The sequence below is a fragment of the Chrysoperla carnea genome, chromosome 1 (genome assembly GCF_905475395.1).
Source record: "Chrysoperla carnea chromosome 1, inChrCarn1.1, whole genome shotgun sequence".
Taxonomy (NCBI): Eukaryota; Metazoa; Arthropoda; class Insecta; order Neuroptera; family Chrysopidae; genus Chrysoperla; species Chrysoperla carnea.
The window spans coordinates 124,318,670-124,343,724 of NC_058337.1; the positions used below are offsets into that span (position 1 = coordinate 124,318,670).

Consider the following 25,055-nt stretch of genomic DNA (forward strand, 5'->3'; position numbering starts at 1 on the left):
ACTTTTAATTGCTAATATCTCATGTATGACATGGTAAATCATCTTCTAATTTTAACAGCATGTGTATTATGAATTAAATATTTTATATTCTGAGTTTTGAGAAATTCTTGAAATATCACTTTCGTGTAGGTACTACCTTAAGTAGAAAAGAATTTTTTTGTTTAGTAAATAATTTTTAATGTTTGAATTTTTGTATACACAGAAGTGATACAAAAATTGAAGATATGATTGATTGTATCTGATAGATCCTTGATTATATTCGATAGTATCTACAGAGGTCACAAGAGTGTCTATTTAAAATCGTTTTCTATATCAAAAAGCATTTAATACATAAATAAATAAATATGGGATTGTATAAAATCTATTTTCAAATAAAATGTAATAAATTTATTTAAAATAATTGATTTAACTTGAACATAAAAACAATTACCGATCTTGTTGCAGTAAGTTACACAGTCAGTTTATTTATAAATGATCTGTAAACATCTTGTAGAAATAATTTTCTTTAGTATTTTGTAATATTTCAAAAGATAATTTATTTAATCTTTCTGGCATTTTAAAAGATAAAACATACTTTGTTGTATTCTAATTTTATAATAATGGTTTTTATACATTATTTAGGTACCTTCAAGACTAATATTTTAAAATTATTTTTTGTTTAACTAATTTTGTTTAGTTACGTTTATAGAATCAATTATTGGTTTCTTGTAAATAATTTTATAGAATCTGTAAAGCTATACACGCGTACCAAATAATATTTGTTCAATTACACGATAGCATTGACTATGAATATATCCATGATATCAGGAACTTAATAATATCAGTAAGTTAAATTTTCGGAGCAGCCAATTCTTGTACACATTGTGAGCTATTATTTCATTATTTTTTAATTATAACATGATAAAAAATAGGAAAATTTTCGAATGATTTATGTTTCCAAATTCTGTTCTCGTTGATTGACGGTTTTTTTGGCAGTTTTTTAAAACGGAAATTGGCAAATTAAAATAGTTTTTATTTGAAAATTAAAAAAATTTATATAGCTGAAAGTCAAAAGTAAATCAATTTTTGTCAATTTTTCTTTGACAGTTAATAACTCCCTCAAAAAAGATTGTACGTCAATGCTAAAGTGATTTTTCCAGTTTCGAATAAGTTTCATATAGTCAAGGTGATGTCAGTAATATTCAGTTTCCACATAAATATTATGGCTTATTATAGCTCGTTTTATAGTTAGAAAATCGTTAGGTTTCGTAGGAAAAACGACTTAAAAATATGTTATTATTGCATTTAATCGAAAGAAAATTCGCTAGGATTCGATTTTTTAGACAAAAATTATCAAGGACAATAAAGGTCATTTCCTGTGTTAATAACTTTTAAGCTGAGATAAATTTTCAAGATTATCTGAAGATCAAAGTCAAATGACCTTGAAACTAAAATTTCAGGTTAAAGTCAAAGACACAGGCGAATGTCCTCTATAGCCCTTAAAAACTATTGGCTAATGCATATGATACGAAAAATAGCTCAAAAAAATGTTTTTAATAAAAAATGATTTTTTATGAGGATCAACTTTCTAATTTTTAAAGTGCCAAAGTATTCTATTTCTTACCTTTTAGAATCTGAACTGATGTCAGAACAAAATGATCCTCGTCAAACACTGCAACTTTTGGTTAAGTAATTTTTTGATTAATTAACTACAAAATGATCCATAATTAGCCATAATAGATTAAAACTAGCCCACCCTGTATAAAATTAGACAGATCCTACAGATCAAAGGCAAGGCTAAACGCTGCATTTTTATTTTAAATAAAATGAAGTGATAATTACACTATAAGGTTCTATAATACATGATAATGTTAGATTTAAGGTTACACGTTTCTGTAATTAAAATTTTTCATTACTAATAATAATTGTTTGGTATCAACCCTAAAATAAACGGATACTTTTGATTTAATCGATAATAGCAAACGAAACCTTGGAATTTAATTGTTAAAGTGGTTTTATTGTACCTACCTTAAAGAACTTGAATGTTAGCAAGTAAAGAACAGGAATTCATTCTATTTAGAAGACATTTTTTAACATTTTTAGTTAGCGTTTTTGAAAGATATACGTAGCTTAACAAAACTAGAAATACGCTTACAAATTAGGGATGCTTTGCATGTAATCTTAATTTTGTCAACTCTAGTAGCTCAGTTGGTTAAGGTGTAACCAATTTCGTTCGCGGTGTGTCTAAGGTAGCGCATTTCGATTCCCGCCGTCACAACAAAAATTAATTTAATTAATAGTTTTGACGGGCTCGTGTAGTGCATGGTATATCCATGGAGGTAGTGTACTCAACCTCTGAAAATAATTCAGGAATTGATAAATTAATTTATCAGCGGAAACGTAGGTAAAACACATATGGTGGGCAGCTAATATAACTATATTGCTCATCGCTAGTGCTATTGAGTTAAAGAGCAAGCTTGCAATAATTATAAACATCATATCGCAGATTAAAAGTGTAATTGCCGTCAATTGTAATGCATATCGTCTATCAAAGATAATGGAAGCATAAAATCGATATTAGTAGGTTGAAATCTGCTTTTTAATGCTCTGCTAAATGATTTCTGGTACCAAAGAAGTAGATGCGCTAAGTGGTGCTTCAGAACCAAGAACTCTTGTAACAGAAAAACAATGATTTGCTAACTTTATTTGAAAAATTGTTGAATGCATGTAAATGTAATTAAAGTAACGTCCATTTAAGTAATAACAATTGTAACATTAAAATGATAAACATTATGGTTTGAATTAAGTAATATGCTTTATTTATTTTAGTTAAATAAGTATATTATTTAACATATTATAATTTATGTATATATATCTTATATATTATTACTCTAGCAAGTTTTTTTTTCAGTCCTACCCTTATCTTCCTTATTCTTTTATCCAGGCATGGGCGACTTATTTTTAGTCAAAGTCACCATTGTTATAACTTTATTGTGTGCCTCTTTATACAAGTCCGCATTGCTCATGGAAGAGGAAGCTAGACGAAGATACGACTCTTCTACCTATCCCAGTTTCTCTAATAGTAATGAAATAGGTAGAAAAAAAATGTTGTCTCTCTATCTTACTCGTATTTTAGGTTGTCACTGGTTAGGTTGTCATTGTCTTACTCGTATGTTAAGTTAAGAGTCCGAGGGACGCAAACGATGGGCCACGTTTGCCCATGGCTGCTTTTATCAAATTCCATGATTCACCCCTTATTTTCAAGTTTCTCTTGTGTATTTTGACGAAAAATATACTCATGATCTAAAAAGTTTTTATTATAGATGCTCTCATAATCTCCCAAGGCATATAATTACTATTTTTAACACATGTTCTCCAAATATTAATTTAAGAACTTTTGATTATTTTCACCACTTTTCTATGAAATTTTGTTGTTTGTTGTTTTTAGCCACGGGTACAGTGTAGCCACAGGTTATGGTAACTACGGGAGCGGAATTCCCTCACGGGTCGAGCTAGTTATGCATATTATGTTATGTTTATATGTGTAGGATATAGGTTAAATTCTATACTTATATATCTCCTAACCGAACAAAAATTATATATCGTGACTCAAAAAACTTGAGATATTTTTGTTATGTTTTGATATAAATTGTGATCTTTGTGTTATGTAGAGAGGTATATTAGCAAAAAAAAAAAAAAAAAAAAACATTGGTTTTACATTTAATATTGTTGTATATTTTAACATAACTTATTTTATACTATTTTCCATCGAAATTTTGTTCTTAATCAAGATCGTTCACAAAATTGTAAGCATAAGCAGCTAGTAAGTAAAATAGAGCAGGTAGTAAGTATAGTTGACTTCGTAGCCTTGGGTGTCCTTAAAAATCATAGAGATAACGCTATAAAGCCGTATGGAGTCGCAAAGAGAAAGGTAATTTAATGGCGAGTTTTTTTTAGCTACGTTTAAATTGCGAGCTTAGGGTTCCGTTCCGTGAAACGATTGTCGAGGGCTTTTAAAATCATTTAAGCAAAATATTTTATACATGATTTCTGACCGCTAAATAGGGAAAATAGAATCTTGTAGAAATGAGAAATTATTACAAGAATATAAAATACTTTCGATAAGACTTTTTTTCATTAACCTTCAAAAAAATAAAGATTGGAAGCTTTGAACATCTCAAGAGGTATACGTTGATTTGCATTGATTAACATATTTTCATGAACATTTATTTCTAGCTTCTCTGAGAACAGTGTGAGGATTAGGGTAAGCTTGTAATAGTTGATCAAAACTTTTGAGAAAACTAGCGAACATATTTTAAAAATCAATTGTCTAATTGGTCGTACAAGCTTGTTTTTCTAAAACAGAAACTACGAGGCAATTCATGCCTGGTGTTGAATGTCTTTGCACTAAGAGTTGATGACGTATAAAGTATCATCTAATGATCAGTAGTTACAATACTTACTTTAAATAACTCGTATGCAAATAACAACGACTGTGTAGGAGCTACAAAAACATTATAAAATAAAAATAATAGCATAAATATTTTCGATAATACGTTCTTTCTTTGCGTACTACTATACGACCTTTTGGGTGACCGATCGGAGAAATAAATGGCTTTTCTAGTTAAGTTCCCCAATAGACAATCATCCTCGGTCCCACCTACGTTATAAAAAGGTGAAGATTAGGTATACAACTCTTTGTATTAATTAACCATGAAATATGATAAAAAATTTTATTATAACTGATTTAACCTAGATAAATTATTCACAATAGTTACAAATCTGCATTTTTTTAGAAATGAAATTTTGATGACAAAAATAAACATGAAATTGAGTATAAAATATAAAATTTTTTCTCATGGTTTATGCTTATTATCGATCCATTCCGTAATAATTGTAAATAATAATAATAACAAAGTAAAAACGTAAGTTCTCATGCTAATAAAATTAACTCTTAGATTGTTTGAAAAGTGACAGCAAATGGTCACGAAACCAAATAACCTTTTTTTTTCTATAAAAATTTTATTTTATGTAGGTTTTAGATACAGTTTTCAGATATTTTTATCAAATCAATTTTAAGGTAGTTGTATCCCTGCAGTCCAGTCAAAAATTTTTGGACTTATTTATTATCCTTGCTATACGTAAAACTTTTTTTAAGTGTTACTGTACATCTAAGGGGCTATTCATTAATTACGAAAGCATTTTATGGTGGAGGGGAGGGGGGCGTTTAAATCCATTCTAACGTAAGATTTTATGAATTGAAATTTAATATGAGAAATAATAGGTACATCGCGAACTGTAGTCTCTGTGCTTACGTAAGTAATGAATAGCCCCTTACATTACTGTCTCACACATACACTAAGAATGAATACACATTTATACCAGGATGAATACACATACACTCTCCTCCATTAAAAATAATTCTTCTCTTCTAAATATTTGTTTTTTATGAAAGCGGTAAGTTTCCTTCACGGGAAAAAATTAAAAAAATTTCCCTGCTCGCTCACTTATCCCCTGCTACGTGTGTTAAAATGTCCTTTATTAATTGTCATTATCTAATGTTAGGCGTGGTTAACTATATTCGAATTATGACAGCGTGTTCATTCAGCTTTTAGTTACCCATATACAAAGTTTTGAAAAATACTTGGCTTTTTATTTGTGAAGGAATTAATAAACTTCTATCTCTATTTATCCGAAGTGCTGATTACTATTAAAAACTAAGTGGTTAGTTTTAAAATTCAAACAATAAGAGAAGCTGTTAGACTATGAAATGGCGTGACCAAAAAGATATCCAATAATTTTACAGATTAACAGATTTAATTACGCTCAGCTCTTTAATTAAGAGTAAAACTGAACTTAATTATTATTCTAAAGTTCTAAAATAAGAAGAACTCAGTCGCAACTATTAAAGTTAATTCTATTTGTTAAAGAAGGCATGGTGGAACTGAATTTCAGAAGCTTCATATCTCGTACGAAATTATTAAACACTGCTATATGACTTAATAAATAAACGCTCCATCGTAAGGAGATGTACTTCTAAGCGAAATTCATATATATTTCTTTTTTATATAAGCTCAGTTTTATCTTGAGAAATGTAGTATTGTATAGCAGTTGTAATGTCGATGTGTTTAAATCAAACTATATGATATTTAAATATGATCTGCCCTTGATATTTAAATTTTTAGCTAATTTGGAAATTTTAATAAATCTACAAGGATCAAATATAAAATTTAACACAATTAAAATAATCTTCTTTGCATTGTAAATAAAATCAAGGTTTTTAAAAGAATTTTTCTTTTAATTTAATTTTTTTTTCTTTGTAATATTTAGAAAGTAATGATGATAATTTGATAATAAACAAAAAGAAAACAAACAATTGACTAAGTTAATTGATGAAATACCATGTATAGACTGTGTTGATTACACTGTCTCATTACCAATACATACATGTCACACATACATAACTGATATTCCCATATAATACATACTATATAATTTGCACCTGATGTGCTCTCTCACGGGTAAACAGTGATGTTTACGAAAAAATGTTTCCAACAAAAGTTGTTTATTATTTTTTACATTTTTTACATTTAAACTTTTGTTCTATCTCTAACGGTTTATAAGATGGGTCTTCATATACATACTCGAACTTACTTTTTATGTCCTGAGCACGCTGTAAAAGCTATCGTTTTTCGTTTTAGAGTTATCGTGTTGACATACAGACGGACAGATAACCGGAAATGGACTAATTAGGTGATTTTATAAACACCTATACCAAAATTTTGTTCGTAGCATCAATATTTTTAAGCGTTACAAACTTGGGATTAAACTTAATATACTATGATATATTTCATATAATATACATGGTATAAAAATTGCGTATAATGTAAACAAAATTGATAATAAACTTTTCTGAATGACAAAACATAATTCTGTTTTTTTTTTTTTTTTTTTTTTTTTATATTGAAACATCTTCAAATTTCAACACTCGACATATAAAAAGGAAATTACTAATAAGTATAATAACATTCTTAAAGTGTTTTTAAAATAAAAATTAATTAATATATACATCTATTAATTTAAATTATATTACTGGGTTTAACGTTATATTATATTTCGTTAATGAATTTTGTATTTTTTTTTAATATGATGTTAATTTAATGTTTAACAATTTCATGCATCATGAATACTTAGGTTAATTAACCTAAATATATTCGAGTATAAAGAATATATATGAACTTATTAAATATGGAGTAATTTAAAGTTTTTTTTACAGTTATTAATTGATTTGATTTTAACACTTTTTGTTTTTGAGAATCTATTTCAATTACTTTGATTTTTAACCCCCGAACTAAAAAAAGGGGGAGAGCATACAAACTTTCATCCCCTATTTTACCCCTTTAGGATAAGTTTTCGAAAAATCCTGTCTTAAATGATACCTACAGTACAAAATCAATACCCTCTCTTCAATAGTTTCTATCATCAGAAAATTAGGTTGGGCGTCAATATATTAGTCGGGACATTGACTTTTCCACCTCGAGATTATTTCGAAAAATGTTTCTGGTTTTAAATAATATACAAAAAGAATCGTTTTTTAATAAATCATCAAAATCGGAGCTGCTATTGAGGACTTCCGGGTAAAAACATTCATTGATACGACTGATAGTCTTTGCTGAGTACTATTATCGACACTTTTTTCAGATTTGTGTGTTGCATGCATCGTTTAAAATTTAGAGGTGGGACACAATTTTTGCATCTTTTGGAGCTTCGTATCTGGCGTTATGTTCATTTGAGTAGAAAATTGTTTATTATTCTCTGAAAGAAACAAGGGTTTTAAGATTTTTAAGTATTCCATTTTTAATCTTTAGAAACCTTTAAACGTAAATAGCACCGAAATAATAACTTTATCTGTGAAAACAAATCCAGTTTCGTTAACGTCATACTCTAATGACTCCTCTAGTGGAAGATAATCGAATATTTCAACAGGATATCCAACATAATTTAAACATTCCTCTCAGCAGAAATTAAACATTCAACTCTCATATCATATATTCATATAATATCCTTCAATTTATTGCATTAATAAATAAATCAAATTGTTATCCTTTTTGAAAATACACGTGTATAATAAAATAAATAACTAAAAAAATTAAAAACCCGACTGCGATAAATAAAATATGAAAAGAAAGAAACAAGTCCAGTAGTTTACATAGCTTGGAAAGATTTGAGTCGGTTTAGATTTTAATGACCCTCAACTGTTAAAGTCGCTATGTAAACTACTGGACTTTTTCCTTTCTTTTCAGATATTATTTAACGCAGTCAGATTTTTTATTTTTCTTATTATTTATTTTGTTTTAGACTTTTTAGTATCCCAGCACTTAACTCTCTTATTATATTAAATCTTTTATACCTACCTATTTATTATTCCTAATTAAATTTAAAAAAATATAACTAATATATATTTTTGTAATGCCCATTGAATTTCCTTTATTTTGATATCCTACTCGATAGGCTTTGTTAATTTTTTTTTTTAATATATTACTATTTCGCTCAAAAAATCCGCCATTTTGTTTGTATTTTTCAAAAACTTATCTAAGAACACTTGGGTTTTTGAGACAAATATAATGAAACCTTAAATGTTGAAATCCATTGAGCTGTTTGGAAGATACGAGGTAATAAGGAAATTTATAAACAAATATACATACATACATACATGCATACACTCCTTGACAGTCGGGTAATAAGATATAGGTAATTATAAAAACATGTAGGTAATGGGGTAATGGGAATTTTCTCATTTAGTTACATTATGTCGCATAAATTATTAGTGATAATTACTTTGCTTACACTCATTAGTTCTGTATGTTAACTTAATTAGATCAAACATATTTCATGCATGCAGTACTTAAAGACGTGATACAATTATTATGTATAATAATAATTAATCAATAATTTTTTCCCCGTTAAATATGATTCACATAAAGATTTATGTCTAATGGGAATAGATCCTAACCGGTGTTAAATATACAAAAGCCAACTATCCGAATTTATCTACCCAGTATAACAAAGAAGAAAGAATAGTAACATTAAAAATAGTATTCGCGTCAGGCACATTCTGGTTGGCGATAATCACAATACTTCTGGTGGATAGCCCTATTCAATACTGTAATATTACTTACGCTAACATAGATACTATAGTATATGTCTCTCTATACCATATCAGCATTATAGTAAACGCCATCTTATAGTTACCATGGATAGGAGGTAATCGACATCCATACTGTAGGTCATGATTCTGTCAAACTTTCCCTCAATTTTACCATTATAAGAAAGCGTGGCAGCCATGTTAATAATCGAAATAGAAATAGTTTTTATAAAATCGAAAAGAGTACCATGAACAAATAAAGTATTTTTCAATATTTAATACTCACCACCGGCTTGGCACACTCTACAAATCGGCTGGTGGAACCTATTCTATTTATTTTTTAAACCTTTTTATTCATTCTCAACAATAATTTATATATTATTATACATTACTTAGAAGGTCTGTTTCATTTTTTAAATTTTTATTAAAAATAATCGGAACAAAACTGATCATTAAATTGTCAAGTGTTAGTTGAAGAAATATTGGAAAAGGGTTCGATAATATTTATAATGTACAGCAATTATGTCGTGGCCATTGATTTATTTTCATACTATTCTGAAACCTATCTTAATATCTAGTCCCCTCGATTGCATAGTGATGCCAATTTTTCGGTCAAAAGGACGATTAAATTTGCCAAAATCTTCCCATATTAAAGTTTATACACAGTTCTTACAGAATTGCTATTTCTGTAGAACAAGTGACCCATTTGAGCATCGAGACGTATTCAGCATTAATTCATATCGTAAATGGAATACTTGAAACTAACATTTGCAAGTTTTTACAGCATTCTCTAATTTTGCAATCATAGGAAATTGAAATCGGGGCCATCCTTTCTTTATTCTCGGTACTTCATCTTACCCTATTAGATCAGTCGGTATAGGAAAAACTTTGGTCCTGTCCATTTTGCGGCAACATATTTATTACATTAATACAATATCCTAAAGACAATAATCATAAGAGTCCTTCGACACTTTCATTTATTATTATTCAGTATTAATCACAATTATTGATCGATAATATGGTCAAGTAATTATCGACAGAATGGTAATAATAATATTTGTTCTATTATGAGTTGGCGAAGAGTCGTGAGCTTCTGTTATATGAATGACGTTCTATTTAAAATAATATAATATAATAAATTAAAAGTATGCGGTGGGGTAGAGAAGTGTGTGCGATTTTGAACTGTTTGTGAAAATAAATCCTATCAATTTTTTCAAATTATCTTTAAATCGATAATTCTAACGATATGAAACTAAAATTAGTTGATTAGTATGAAAAATTCCAAAAAGATAAATTTCAACGACGTAAAATTGTAATTGACCGTCTTTGAAAGCGGCTATAAATTTCCAAAGTTGTCGATATTTAGCATGTAAAGAATAAGAAACCATATAGTTGGATAAAGGAATACATAAAATAGGCATTCTTAAGGAGTCCTTAATAACAGCTCCAATTTTGATGATTTTTTTTTCAAAATGATTCTTTTTGTATATTACTTAAAATCAGAAACACTTCAGAGAGGGGAAATAATCTGAAGGAGGAATGTCGCAACTGATATATCGACGTCCAGCCTAAATCTCTAATGATAGAAGTTTGAAATTTCGAGAAGATATTGATCTTATACAGTAGGTGTGACAAATGAAAGGATTTTTCGGAATTCATCCAATAAAAAAGTGAAATAGGGGATGCAAGTTTGTATGAAAATATATACAAACCGTCATTTTTGAATTCACCACCGATTTTAAAAATTCTTTCACCCATAGAATGCTACAATAAATTCGATAGTACGATAAATTCTTTACAACTAATCACATTTCATTTTCTTCAACACTTAATTTTCATAAATCCTTTTTTTATGTAGTTAGTTCGAGGTAATTTGAAAAAAAAAATGGTAATATTTATTTTTACACAATTTTCAAAATCGCCCACTCTTCTGCTCCACTCTTTATATTACATGTATTTAGATTAACATTTAAGATATATGAATGCAATTATATTCATTTTTATTTATAATATGTATTATTTGAATCCCTTTCTAAATCAATATATGTTTTATTTTATTAGAAATCAATAGAAATATGTTTGAAAACTGGGCAATATAAGATTATTTTGATGTATGGAAAATCCGGTATAATGTCCGTTAAAATAAATAAAAGTTTGAAGGTTATTTTAATAAACATGAGTATATGAAAAAAGTGTTGGGTTAATAAAATTATTATAATGCATGATGGGAAAGCCCCCGCTTTAATCCAGCTATTAAAATTTGATTAAGATTATTACCTCCTTTAAACACGAATATAAAGGTCAGCGTACAGTTTTTGGATTAATTTACAAAAGTCTATCTACCAAAGGTATAAGCTATTTCAACAAAAGTCAGGAAGATGACTTTTGGATAAATCACGCTTTAAAAGTTGACAGGATCCGGTTAATTTTTAAGATTTGTTTTACCCGGGTAATATTGGACAAAAAACATAATTATGATTCAATTTCAGGTTTAGGTTACAAAAAAGCAAATCTCTATTTAACACTATGATTCTAACAAATGAACGTTTCAATCAACGTGGATTTAAAAAAGCATTAAAAGCGAGCTCTTGTAGTATATGTTTGAATTAGCAAAATTATTTGAAAATTTATTAATTTTTTACATAATGCTATTCATTTATATCTATAAATTACATAATAAAATATAAAATAATAACTTCTTTCGATTTTCACACATTACTTTCATTATTTCTGGACACTAAAACAGTATAATAAAAGATTGGTTCACACGATCATCTGAATTTCTTATTTGGAATATTAATTAATTTGCAGGTTTATAATAGGGTATTATCGTTAGTCAAAAATAAATCATAAAATTTGAAAAAAGTCAAAATTTATGTAAAAATATACTTAAATATTCTGATTTCGAGTCATAAAAGCACTTTTTTCTTTGAAAATATTAAAATTAAAAATCGTAATTAAACTGTATATCACGTGACCTAAAACGCGGGTAAGCCCTGCTGTGATGTCATAGCGGTATGAGTCATAGACCATCAGTTAGTTCAGTGTAGACAGTTGAGTATAATATATACATAGATAAGTATTTATATTTATATTTTAATCAGAAGTCTATGAATATATCTGTCAAAATTATTTGTGTTATTTCGTATAATGATACCGATATTACGTCATCAAATTGGATGCCCGCGTTTTTGACAGGTTAAAAAAGGTTTAAAATTTAATTTAAGTTTTTGGCAAAAAAGCGTGTGTATTTTTCCGAAATAAATTTTTGGTGGCTTTTTATTAGCAAAATCAACATTTTGAACGACTTTTTCAAAAATAGTGGAATACCCTATTAAATAATATTCCGACCTTAAATGGTTAGTAACAATAGTGACTACTTGACAAAAAAGTTGATAAGTATTTTAAATAAATTATACCGAAGATGTTTCAAAAATTTCCAATTGTTTTAACCAAAAAGGCTCAGATTTATAAGGTTCAACCTAACGAGTCAAAATGACTAAAACAATCATAATATTTTTTCAAGCTCTTTTAATACATTGGAAACATAGATATCAATACAAATGAAGCAGAAATTTAACAAAAGAAAGTTAGCTCAATTAGATCGAGTAAAAATATTGTTCAAGTAAAGACTCAATAATTAAATAAACCCCGGTAAAATTCTCTTGAAATTCTTGTTTTCATTCGACGAAAACAATTTCAATGTAACATAAAATTCAAATTATTTTATCAATTAAAATTTTTTAAATTAATTGTAGTGCATTTTTTTCACTTGTAAATTATTTTTATAAACATCATACAGACTCGTAGCTAGTGAGTGATAAATGGGTGGAAAGGGGGGATTAGTCTTTCTTTTTGTCTGCTTATGTGTTTACGGTAATCTTTAACGCTTAATCCGATTTCAATGAGATTTTTACGAGCAAACTCAGTAAGTTTCACGAGATTTTTTAAGCTAAGAATAGAAGGAGAATTTCAGTATTATTTTCAGCAAAGGTTTCTCGGTTTGAATCCTTTCCACGCTTTATATCTTGGTGATACGAAAGTAGAACGGATTTTAGTTTTCATAGATGATAGTTACAAGAAAAATATTCAAAATTTTAAAGAAATTTGAAGACTGTATTGATTTCATAAAAAAAGGTATAAATTTTGTTGAATTTTGAATATACGTCCAAAATATTTACTTTAATTAAATTTGGGTTTTACTATACCTCTATATATTATAAATGCAAAAGTAAGCATGTTCTTTGTTTGTTTGTATATTTGTTACTCTTTCAAGCTAAAACTAGGGACTGGTTTTTAATGAAACTGTACAGCAATAAAGCTGATATATCAGAATAACACATGAGATATAATTTATAAAGATATAGAAATAAAAAAATAAAAACAATTTAAAAATTAATTTAATTCGACACTACCATAAATTACAGATTTCTGTAAAAGTAGTCATTTGGCATTACCATAAATTACAGATTTCTGTAAAAATAGTCAATATAAAATATTTCACGGCCATCTTTATGATATACTCAATGCATAATTACTATTATACATTTAAAAAAATAGAAAACCATTCATATATTTTACCTGTGTAAAACAAACCTTACCATTATTTCGAGTGTTACAGAAAGGGGATAAGCGAGAGCAATCTTTATCAATTTTTACTTTTAAACCTAGCGAAGCGAGTGGGTATCACTCTAGTGAGTAAATATTTTTATATACCAATCAAAATCCCCTTAGACCACCTTCTGGGAATAAGTCCCTGATTACTCTATACATGCAATTATTAAATTTTTTTTAAATTCACTTTAGAAAATAACACATTGTTACCGTATAATCATTGCATTTTTTAATTAATTGCGTTTTAATTACTTTCGTTAAAAAAATGAAAGAAATATAAGAATGTATTTTTTTCACTTATTTTTATTTACATTTTTTTTTAAGCGTAACGCTTAACTGATTTTACATACACACATATGTTTATTATGTAATCTAGTTTATTAAAAACGAATCAATATATTTCATTAAATATTATAGTAAAAACTATTTCTGTGACCGCTATTAAAAATCATCTCAAATCAATAATCATCCGGCTTTATTAATCCATCAGAACTCGCGTCAATCGTTTGTTAATCTTCTAACCCGTGAGATTTTGTCACATCTTCTGCGCATGCGCCAAATATTCTATATAGAAAATTAGTATGCTTATTTATAGGTTATGTACTATCTCTATCTTCTCTATATATTATAAATGCGAAAGTAAGCATGTTTGTTTGTTACGCTTTTACGTTAAAACTAGCGAATTGTTTTTAATGAAACTGTACAGCAATATAACTGATATATCAGAATAACACATGAGATATAATTTATAAAGATATATTAATAAAAAAAATTTAAAAATTAATTAAATTTGACATTACTATAAATTACAGATTTCTGTAAAAATAGTCAATATAAAATATTTCACGGCCATCTTCTCTGATATACGCAATGAATAATTACTATTATACATTTTAAAAAAATAGAAAACCATACATGTATTTTACCTGTGTAAAAAAATCCTTGCCATTATTTCGAGTGTTATAGAAAGGGAATAAGCGAGAGCAATCTTTATCAATCTTTACATTTAAACCCAGCGAAGCAGGTGAGTATCACTCTGGTTATAACTTAAATAAGTTAAAAAAAAGGTGTATCAACCTCAACGTTATCGGCATTTATTAAAATTAATTAATAATTATTCATTATTATCACAAATATTATCACTTAAATAAATTCGTAAACGACTTTTTTTGGGCAAACAAGAAACATTCAAACTACGGAAGTACACGAACAGGCCCGAAAATATGCGAAGATAATAATACTTTTTTCGTTACGCGTTTATGCGCGTAATGAAAGAAAAGACCACAATTTCTGAAGGGCTTGAAAAAAAATATTTTTAAAAACTGTTGAAGAAATCGGAAAAATTCATAATTCGAAAGTTGGTAAAATTATAGGAAGATAGAAAAAGTATATTTATTCTTTGTATTCAAAATGCGTTCACCATATTAAGTAATGTCTGGAAGGCTTTTCATTTGAGGTATCTATTGCAGGGGATGAAAGGTCAATACTCCAGTTTTAGATAGTTGTAATAATACTCCACCTTATATGCTCTACTATTTTTATAATAAATTTCTACGCTCTTACATTCATCGAACTGATATGTCCTTTAAATGAAGGCTTAGCACAATTTTTACTGTATTTCACTTGAGAATTTAAAAAAAAAAAAAAAAAACTATAATTTTATAATTTTTTTTTATTAACTGTAAATATATAAAATATATTTATAAACAAATAAATATAAGTAAATAATTACTGAAGTATGAAATATAAAAATAATATATATTTTACATGTAAATTATGATTATATAATAATTATTATATTATTTATAATTATATTATAAATTTGTTATTATAATTGTAATATTATGACATTTTATCTACATCAGTATGAATGTTTTTTATTTATTTTTTTTTTTAGATGAAAAATTATTAATATTGTTTCTTATTTATTCCAGAAGCATCCATATACTTATATATTTTTGGTATTGATATTAAAAGTAATTGATTCTTTTTCAAAATTCATATTAAAACAAGTGAAAACAAACAATTGACTGAGTTAATTGTTGAAATATCATGTATAGACAGTGTTGATTACTCTATCACATTACTCATATATACAAGTTACACATACATAACTTATATTCCCATATAATACATACTATACAATTTACGCTAAATTTGCGCCCTCACGGGTAAACAGTGATGTTTACAAAAAAAATGTTTCAAACAAAAGTTGTTTATTTTTTTATAAGGAACATTTTTTTATATTTAAACTTTTGTTATTTCTCTAACGGTTTACAAGATGGGTTATACGGATCCAAGACCCAATTGACCTATGTTGCTCATTTACGAACTCGTCCTTACTTTTAACGTCCTCAACATACGCTCATACGCTATAATATTATAATTTCAGCTTCATACCTCTTTTCGTTTTTGAGTAATCATGATGACAGACGGATAGACGACAGACGACAGACAGACAACCGGAAATGGACTAATTAGATAATTTTATGAACACCTATACCAAAATTTTGTTCATAGCATCAATATTTTTAAGCGTTACAAACTTGAGACTAAACTTAGTATACCTTTATATATTTCATATACATGGTATAAAGATATCCATTTTAAACAAGGGACGTAATAAGAGAGTTTGATTAGGTTAACTGGAAGCAGCGTTGGAAAGTCAAATAATATTTTATACTTGTACAAATACGTGTTCATTTTCAAATTTTGTCATGATATCAAGTCTAGTTTTACATTTTTATAAGTAATATGGCCAATTCGACATCAGGATTATCGTCTATTATTTTAAGGTTGAATTTATAGAGAGATCAATATTAAACAAACTTCTTTTTTATTAATCTTGCACCCGGTGGTTGCAACATTAAACACGTTATATAACTTCATAAATATTAAATTTAAAAAAAAAAAAATTGTTTAAAATAAAAGTTTTAGAAAATTTGTAGATTTAAACGTCAAGTTTTTAGCATTTTATTGTTGAAACAAATATTAGAAGACATATCGATCACATAATCAATAAGTAAATCGTCATATGCCTATAAGTCATAAACGGTTAGTGATACAATAAAAAAAAACTTTTAACAAAAAGAAAACCGACTTCAAAAGAAAAACTTTTCCAAAACAAATTAAAATGCACTCAAAAGTAAAAAAATAACGATAATATAATGTAGTTAAAATTATTGTTATTTTTGGAGTCGGTGTCAGCCAAGGGAACAACCCTGACAGAAGAGTTTGCTACATTAGCTTGGCTGACACCGACTCCAAAAATAACAATAATTTTAACTACATTATATTATCGTTATTTTTTTACTTTTGAGTGCATTTTAATATGTTTTGGAAAAGTTTTTCTTTTGAAGTCGGTTTTCTTTTTTTAAAAGTTTCTTTTATTTTGTGATTTTTAGTGAACTTGAAGTGCACTAACTAATTTATCATCAAAAAAGAATCATCGAAATCGGTTGACGTGATATTGAGTTATTCGTCCTCTTGTCGTGCATACTTAATGCAAATTTAAGACTTTTATGATTTTCTCATGGATTCCGTTATCAGAACTCGACCAAAATGAAATGGAACCACACGGGAAGCACTAGCTTTCAACTAGATAAAGAATTTTCAAAATCGGTTCACCCAGTCGAAAGTTTTGAGGTAACAAACATTAAAAAAAAATACAGTCGAATTGATAACCTCCTCCTTTTTTGTTTGAAGTCGGTTAAAAACAAAATTATTTTACAAAAAATATAGGAAATTTAATTATCTACAATAAAGACAATTACCATCTTTGGTCTAAAGTACACGGTTTTGAAGATATAGCCCAAAACGGAGGCACTTTTTTTAAATGGAGGCACTTCCCCCGCCTATTTTTCTAAGGATTTTGTGCATTTACATTCAGTACGTAATGCTGAACCTATTTCATAAAAAAATAACTCCTGTAATTTAATGCATTATGGACAAGAGTAACAAGCTTCTATATAACGTGTATTAAATATATCTAGCAAATATCATAAATTTTATTTCACAATAAAAGAATGGATAACAAATTTTATTCGTTAATAAATACTTAATACAATATTCCAAATACAAAATCAAAATATCATGTATTATAAAATATATGAAAACAAAGAAATAAACTGTGGCTACTTAAAATAGGCCTTAAAAACATTTAAACATATAAAATTTACAATCAAGGAAGTGAATTATAATTTTGTAAATTACAATAATTTTTACTTTATTCAATCAAACATATATAAATTCATGATATTATTTAATATAATTAATTATTATATATGCAGCAAGTATCTGTATTAGGCTGGGCACTAGCTTGTATTGATTACATCATCACACGGGGGAAGTATTATTTCTTTCATTGGTATAGGGCTTTAGCAAAAAAAGTACCGTAAATTATTTAAAACTAGAGTGATACCCACCCGCTTCGCTGGGTTTAAAAGTAAAGATTGATAAAGATTGCTCTCGCTTATCCCCTTTCTATAACCCTCGAAATAATGGTAAGGATTGTTTTACACAGGTAAAATATATGAATGGTTTTCTATTTTTATAAAATGTATAATAGTAATTATTCATTGAGTATATCAGAAAGATGACCGTGAAATATTTTATATTGACTATTTTTACAGAAATCTGTAATTTATGGTAGTGTCGAATTAAATTAATTTTTAAATTTTTTTAATTTTTTTATTAATATATCTTTATAAATTATATCTCATGTGTTATTCTGATATATCAGCTATATTGCTGTACAGTTTCATTAAAAACCATTTGCTAGTTTAAGCGTGAAAGCGTAACAAACAAAAAAACATGCTTACTTTCGCATTTATAATATATAGAGATACTCAATTTTACAGCGTCGCCAATACTTATAATATTAAGATACCTGCGATTAAGAAGGTTTACTTTCAAATTGTAATCAAATTGATGAAAGGGGCCCATGAAAAGCTTTCCATATAATATGATAATCCCTTGATAATACATTCAATCAATAAAAAATAATATTAAAATTTTTTACTTTCTGCAGATAAGTTAATCAAATCTGACATTAAAAATTTCCAATCAGCATAAAAACGATAATATTGAGTTCTGAAAATTTTGAAGAGATAAACTGGTTACATTCGTATTTCATTTGAACAATGACAAAAGTTATAGCTGTAGACTAGCTGGTTACATTTACAAAAGTCTGAATAAGCTTTTCTTAATCATTTGCTAAATATTATTTTAAAAACCCACATTCCAGCTGTATATGAATGGTTTACCTAATTTACACGTTTTCAAAAAAGGACATGAAAGAAAAAGTTTTCGGATTAATTTAAGTAAATTATTTTAAGATATCAGAGTTTTTATAAGGATAACCAGTGCCGGATTTACCTCTGACGGGGCCCCAAGCAACCTCAGGTTTTTGGGGCCCTCATTGTAAAATACCCCCCCCCCCCTGATATTTCAAAATAATGAATAACTAGTTAATTTTGCATAATCAATATATTTTACTGTTAACTTATAATTTACTATCTAAATTACAACATTTTTCTACTTTTCTCAGTCGCAAATTGATGAATGACATCATCAAAGTCAAGTTTTTCAAGCTTGTCTTTTTCGATAAACAGTAAGCCTAAATCACTAACTTTTTCTTGACACATCGATGATCGTAAATAATTTTTGACGCGTTTTAATGCGCTGAACGATCTCTCCCCTGTACTATTAGCTATCGGTATTGTAAGGAATAGCCTGATGAGGCATTCAACATTTGGAAACGCTGAAAACAGTTCATCGACGGATTCTGTAAAGAAGCTGATACTTTTTCAAATTCCTGGAGGACTGATAACCAAAAAATTATCATGAAAACGAATTCAAGTTGCTCCATACTCCTAACTAAACTTAATACTTGGTTCCGAGTATCACCGTCGAGATCACGATCATCTGCCATCTTTTGCCAAGTATCAGCTATTTTATCATAGTTCGTCGAAACGGCTGACACAGCCTTCTTTTTTTCATGTGTTATTTATTTATTTTTTTCAAATTTTCGAATGTGTTTTCAAAATTTTCCATTTTTTGGGGCCCCTGTCCAAGCGGGGCCCAAAGCAATTGCTTCCTTTGCTTCCCGTTAAATGCGCCACTGAGGATAACATTACATTATGTTTTTTGTAAGGGATTTTATTCCAAAAAGGCGTTCTCTAAAAATTTCTGGAACCCCATACAAGCTAGCAACGCCACAGCTACTGTAATGCTCTTTACAAATGTTTCCCATTCGAAAATTTTACCATTGTACTACCACTAAAACTAGTCTTTTTAGTTCTTAATTCTTTTTTTTTTTTGAATTTTGAGTGGAATGCAAGTGAATGGTGTGTGAATGAATTAAATTTTGAATGGTAATTAAATTATCTTTCTTCTGATATCAATTTCGATTGACTAACAGATCGGTGTGATTACTTATATTAACTTATCTGCTCATATGTGATGAACAGATCTGCACCGATCTGATAACTAATTGAAATTGGTATCAAAAAAAGGATAATTTAATTACATAAATAAATTATATATAGGCTTGCCTGCAAAAAACTGCCCATGATAAAATTAATTTTATTAAAAATAGTCATGTTTATTTTTCGATAGAAAATCTATGTTAGAATTGTTTTCATAAAAAATATTTTTCATCTGGTTATCAGATGGATGAAGCTCGACCTTATACCGTCTCTGTTAAACTTTATTGCATTTTGAATATTCAACACAAGGTAGTTCTTAATTCACATTCTGACCGATTCACAAACGATCAAAGTACCTATATTATTTATACTTGAACGGTTAAATCATAGGTTGAAATATATAACACGCACGTAATTATTTAAAATTAATCGATATATAAATTAGATATTCTAAAAAAAAAAAATACTTTATTTTGTAAAATACATAATTTTTAGAAGAAATTTATTATATTAATGGCTAAACAGTATTGAATAATTAATTTTAATTTTACCTATATATTTAAAAAAGTGATATACTTACTTACTTTCCAATAAACACTAATAAATTTAATTCATCGAAATTTATTTCTTAAAAATTGCACATTAAATAAAGGTATAAACTTTAAAACGAAATTAAACATATAAAAATAAATATCTGGATGACCGAGCTTTGCTCGATATTTTTTTAGTTAAAAAGCCATACATTTTTTTTACTAATATAAGAACCGTTTAAAGCTCCACATAAATACCAATTTGAATGCCCCGGTAAAGTACTTTATTTCGTTAACTACGATATACACCAATAGATGTCAGGAAGAGTCATATTTTGAAGTGTATGTTTCAGTTTTTCATGAAAAGACTGATAAAAGGACGTTTTTTAAAAATTAAACCAGAAGATTTTTGTGATCTGAAAACTTGGATATTAGTTAATTTGATGCCTAAAATTTTTCTTTAATTCTCTATCGAATTTCTTTCTGAAAAAGACAGAAGAACCTTTTTGTGGTCTGAAACGTACCATAATATATATTTCTTACGTTTCGTATATTAGTAGTAGGTTTTATGAATTAATACTATTCCTTCATTCCTTCCTTTAATTATTACCAAATTGAGCCGTTATATCCTTGATTATTGCGTTAGGAGGCCAATAATTAGGTAAAGAGATTTCGTGTTTTAACTCTTCATTTACACCCACTTTAAAAGCAGAATATGACCCTGTCGTTTTAAGTTCTTTGCACACAAAATCATTGTAAAGTGGAAATTTTGAATGTAAATGTCGAAGCATATCTTTTTCCGATACGCTTTCATCTAAATTTCCAACTTGAATCCAATATTTTTTCGGTGCGGTGGAATGCTGTGTCTTTGCAAAACTGACACCAGTTTCTTTAGAACTTCCAGGTCTATTCAATTGGTTAATGGATTGTAGTTTACGAGGATCAATCTCTGCTCGAAAAAATGCCATTTCTGATGAATTTCTTTGTACTTGACTGTCAATTGGTTTCTGTTGCTTCTTTGTTGGTGATGCGAAAAAGTTTTTACTCACATTAATTTCATTCGTGAATTCAACTGGTTTAACTTTCTTTGACGGTGATATTTCTGATACTTTATTTTCAATACATGCATAATCTCTTGGCTCATATACATTGGAAACCGTTTCTTCTGAATATAAATCGATTACTTCGTCCGAAGTTGAGGGCATATTATATGAAGTAGATGGTCTCGATATATCAGCTAATAAATGATCGTTGGATTGTTTTTGTGTTTTAATAACAGAATTTGATATATTCAAATCACTTTTATTTTTAATTTTTCCGTTAGAAATATCATATAATGATTTTATTTCACGAAGCAATTTTGGATGTCTCTGAAACAAACATGTTTCAAAAAATGCGATATATTTTTCTCTTTCAGCCAAACTCTTTCTTCGTTTAGTTGGTGTATTCATTTTTCTTAAGTCTGAAATAAATAAATCTTCATTTGAATTCCTTGAAGGGATTTAAAAACGAGAAAAAATAATTTTTAAGTTAGTGAATTTTATTTTTAATATTTTGATACGAATTTCTTAAAAACATTGAAAGTTTTGTAAAAAACCCTCAGATAAAGTTTTTTTTACCGGTTTTTACTTAAGGATCAATAACTTACGGATACTTACGGACAATCACAGCTTAGTCTTAGAATTATGCCGTGAAGGCCTTGCTAAGAACGATTTTGTGAAGGATTTGGCACTTACTTAAAAAAATTCCTTCACAAACCAAAATTAAATCACTTTACGAGATAAACACAGAATACAACTTAACTAAATGAAAATATATTTGCAAATTAATGCAAATTATATTTTTTGAATTTAAAATGCAATATGACTAATGCATTTCAAGTGCAAGTGATATGAATTATAATTGAAGGTCAATATTATCCGGTCAAATTAAATAAAAAAAAAATATGAGAGATGGTTTAAAACGTACATTATTAATGAAATCTAAAAACTCATCATCGTTACGAGGGGTAGGAAAAAATTTACGCGGTAGGAAAAAATCACAAAAACGGTTTTTTTGTGATTTTTAGCTATACGGTAAATTTAATAATAAAATTAGCTCAGTTGTAGATCAAATAATTAAATATAAAAATATCTCCATCCTAGTTTTGCTAAGAGCCACCGTTTCTGAGATATAACGATTCAAAATGTTGAAAGAATTCCAATCGTCAAAATATGTATAATTTCGCAACGTACATCACTGAAGCTGTAATACAAATAAAAATATAGTTCTATCGGTCAGTGTAACTTACATATATATACACAATTTTTACTTGTATTTATCCGTTGGGTGCGTGGTCATGGTAGGGACACTCAAATCGACACCAGCGCTTGCAGTGGCATAATTTTGGCGTAAAGTTGGTTGTTATGACTAATTTTTAATTCTTTAGATGTAAATGGTATAGTAAATGCCCAGGTAAAATTATTGAAAATATCAATGAATTAAAATTATAACTGCGCAAATAAGATAAGAAATTGTATAAATATTATTTTTCATGTGTAAATTCACATAATTACTAATTTAAATTTTGTTAGTCGTCATAAAATCATATGACGATTACAGCTCTTACAACTTTTTGAATCGTTATATCTCAGAAACGGTGGCTCTGAAGAAAAAACAATTTCCGTCTGAGCTAATTTTTTTATAAAACTTACCGTTTTAATGAAAATCGCGAAAAGCACATTTGCGTGACCTTTGAACCCGCGTAAATTTCATTTATGATGATGTTTTGATCAATCAAACTAAATTTCAGACGGACGCAAAGATTTGAGCTTTCAAATGTTTAAATTGATCGGATTAATATGCGTTTAACCACACTCAAATGAATAGGATGTTATAATTTCTAATCTAATCTAAATGTATTTTAATTAAAAAAAAAAGCTTGAATATTGAAAATATGAAAAATTTTATAATTCTATTGTCTATGGAGACAATATAAGGAAGAGTAAGTAGGTCAGGACACCTGCCTTTCTCTGGACCATTATTTATCATGATTTAATGGTTAAGTGTGCCAGAATAATAAGTTTTGCCTTCCTATGTCCCAAATTCTAAGCACGCCCATGCTAAAAGCAGTTTTTACACTTAAATGAATTACTTATTAACGGTATGGTTACTTTTGAGTAATTGGCAAAAACTGAAATAAGGTCTAAATTTTCGAAGTTTTCTTATTTTTCGGCATGATCCGGTCGTTTGCCAAGCAACATATCAAAAATACAAAAATATCTGATTTCGTGCAAGGTTCAGCCTCTTTTAATGTCTAATTTGACTGAATCAAGAATAATCTTAGATGTCTCAATTGGGAGTTTAGGGTTCTGTACCCGATAACAACTAGAAAAAAGGTGAAGATTTTGTAGCGGATCAACAGATTTTCTTGAAACATTTGTCTAGAAAAAAACTCTCGATCAAATTATCTTTTAAACAAACAAAAAACTACAATCATTTCATCCGCTTAAGAGCCACAAAAAAATCGTTTAGACCTGATTTTATATTTGGGGTCTTTAAATTTTTAACTTAAAATTTTTAGCAGTATTAGTAAAATACAAAGTAATTATCAAAAGCGATATTTTAGAAAATAAATTTCACTACATCAATTTATCAAATTGAACAAACTCAAAAAATGTTGTAAAAAATTTTCATCGAGAAAATTTCGACCTATTTTATTCTTATCTAGTTTTAAATCAAGCCTATTAATATTAGTTATTTAATTGTTTTATTTATTTTGGTTTTTTTTACAGTGAATTAATGAAACCTGGATCAAGTATACCATGGTCCGAAACATTATTCCGTGCAACGGGAGAATCACGTTTAGATGGATCTGCGTTACGTGATTACTTTCGACCATTAGAGGATTGGTTACGTAGTGAAAATTTACGTACTGGGGAATATGTTGGTTGGCTATACGATGGTGATTATTGTAAACAAAGTTTAGAAACCGCTAATTTACAAGTATACGGTGGATTTTATAATTCAGCACCATATTTAATTAATAATAATTTCAATAATAATTATTACATGTATATAATTTTAATTAGTTTTAATATAATGTATTTTTTATTAATTAGATAATTCGAATATGTACAGAATGATTCAATTGGAAATTTTTGCAGTTGCAAATTTTTTATTAATTCATAAATTTTGCAGTTTAGGGGCATGTATAGAAGATCTTGATGGCACATTTTGCATAAATGTTACTGAATGGTGGTTATACAGATCTGAATAGGGTATTATCGTTAGTCAAAAATAAATTATAAAATTTGAAAAAAATTAAAATTTATGTAAAAATATACTTAATTTATTCTGGTTTCGAGTCATAAAAGCACA

At 27.9% G+C, this 25,055-nt stretch overlaps 2 protein-coding genes across 2 annotated transcripts in view; one reads left to right on the forward strand and one right to left on the reverse strand.

Annotated features, from left to right (window-relative positions):
• The window catches only part of LOC123294364 (angiotensin-converting enzyme), a 157,142-nt gene extending 132,322 nt beyond the window's left edge, over positions 1-24,820 (forward strand). Inside the window, exons 9-10 of the mRNA XM_044875478.1 lie at positions 24,470-24,731; positions 24,797-24,820. Coding sequence (XP_044731413.1) covers positions 24,470-24,731; positions 24,797-24,820 — 286 coding nt within the window. The remainder of the gene's footprint in view (positions 1-24,469; positions 24,732-24,796) is intronic.
• On the reverse strand, positions 21,214-22,435 carry LOC123298336. The gene is made up of 2 exons (XM_044880315.1): positions 22,355-22,435; positions 21,214-22,158 (listed from the first exon to the last, which is right to left on the reverse strand). Exon 2 carries the CDS (start codon positions 22,145-22,147, stop codon positions 21,296-21,298), a length of 852 nt encoding a protein of 283 aa, XP_044736250.1. The 5' UTR covers positions 22,148-22,158; positions 22,355-22,435; the 3' UTR covers positions 21,214-21,295.
• Positions 24,821-25,055: the final 235 nt, after the last annotated feature.

Coding starts and splice junctions, on each gene's coding strand:
- LOC123298336 (XM_044880315.1), bottom strand. CDS start 22,147: ATGAATACACCAACTAAACGAAGAAAGAGTTTGGCTGAAAGAGAAAAA.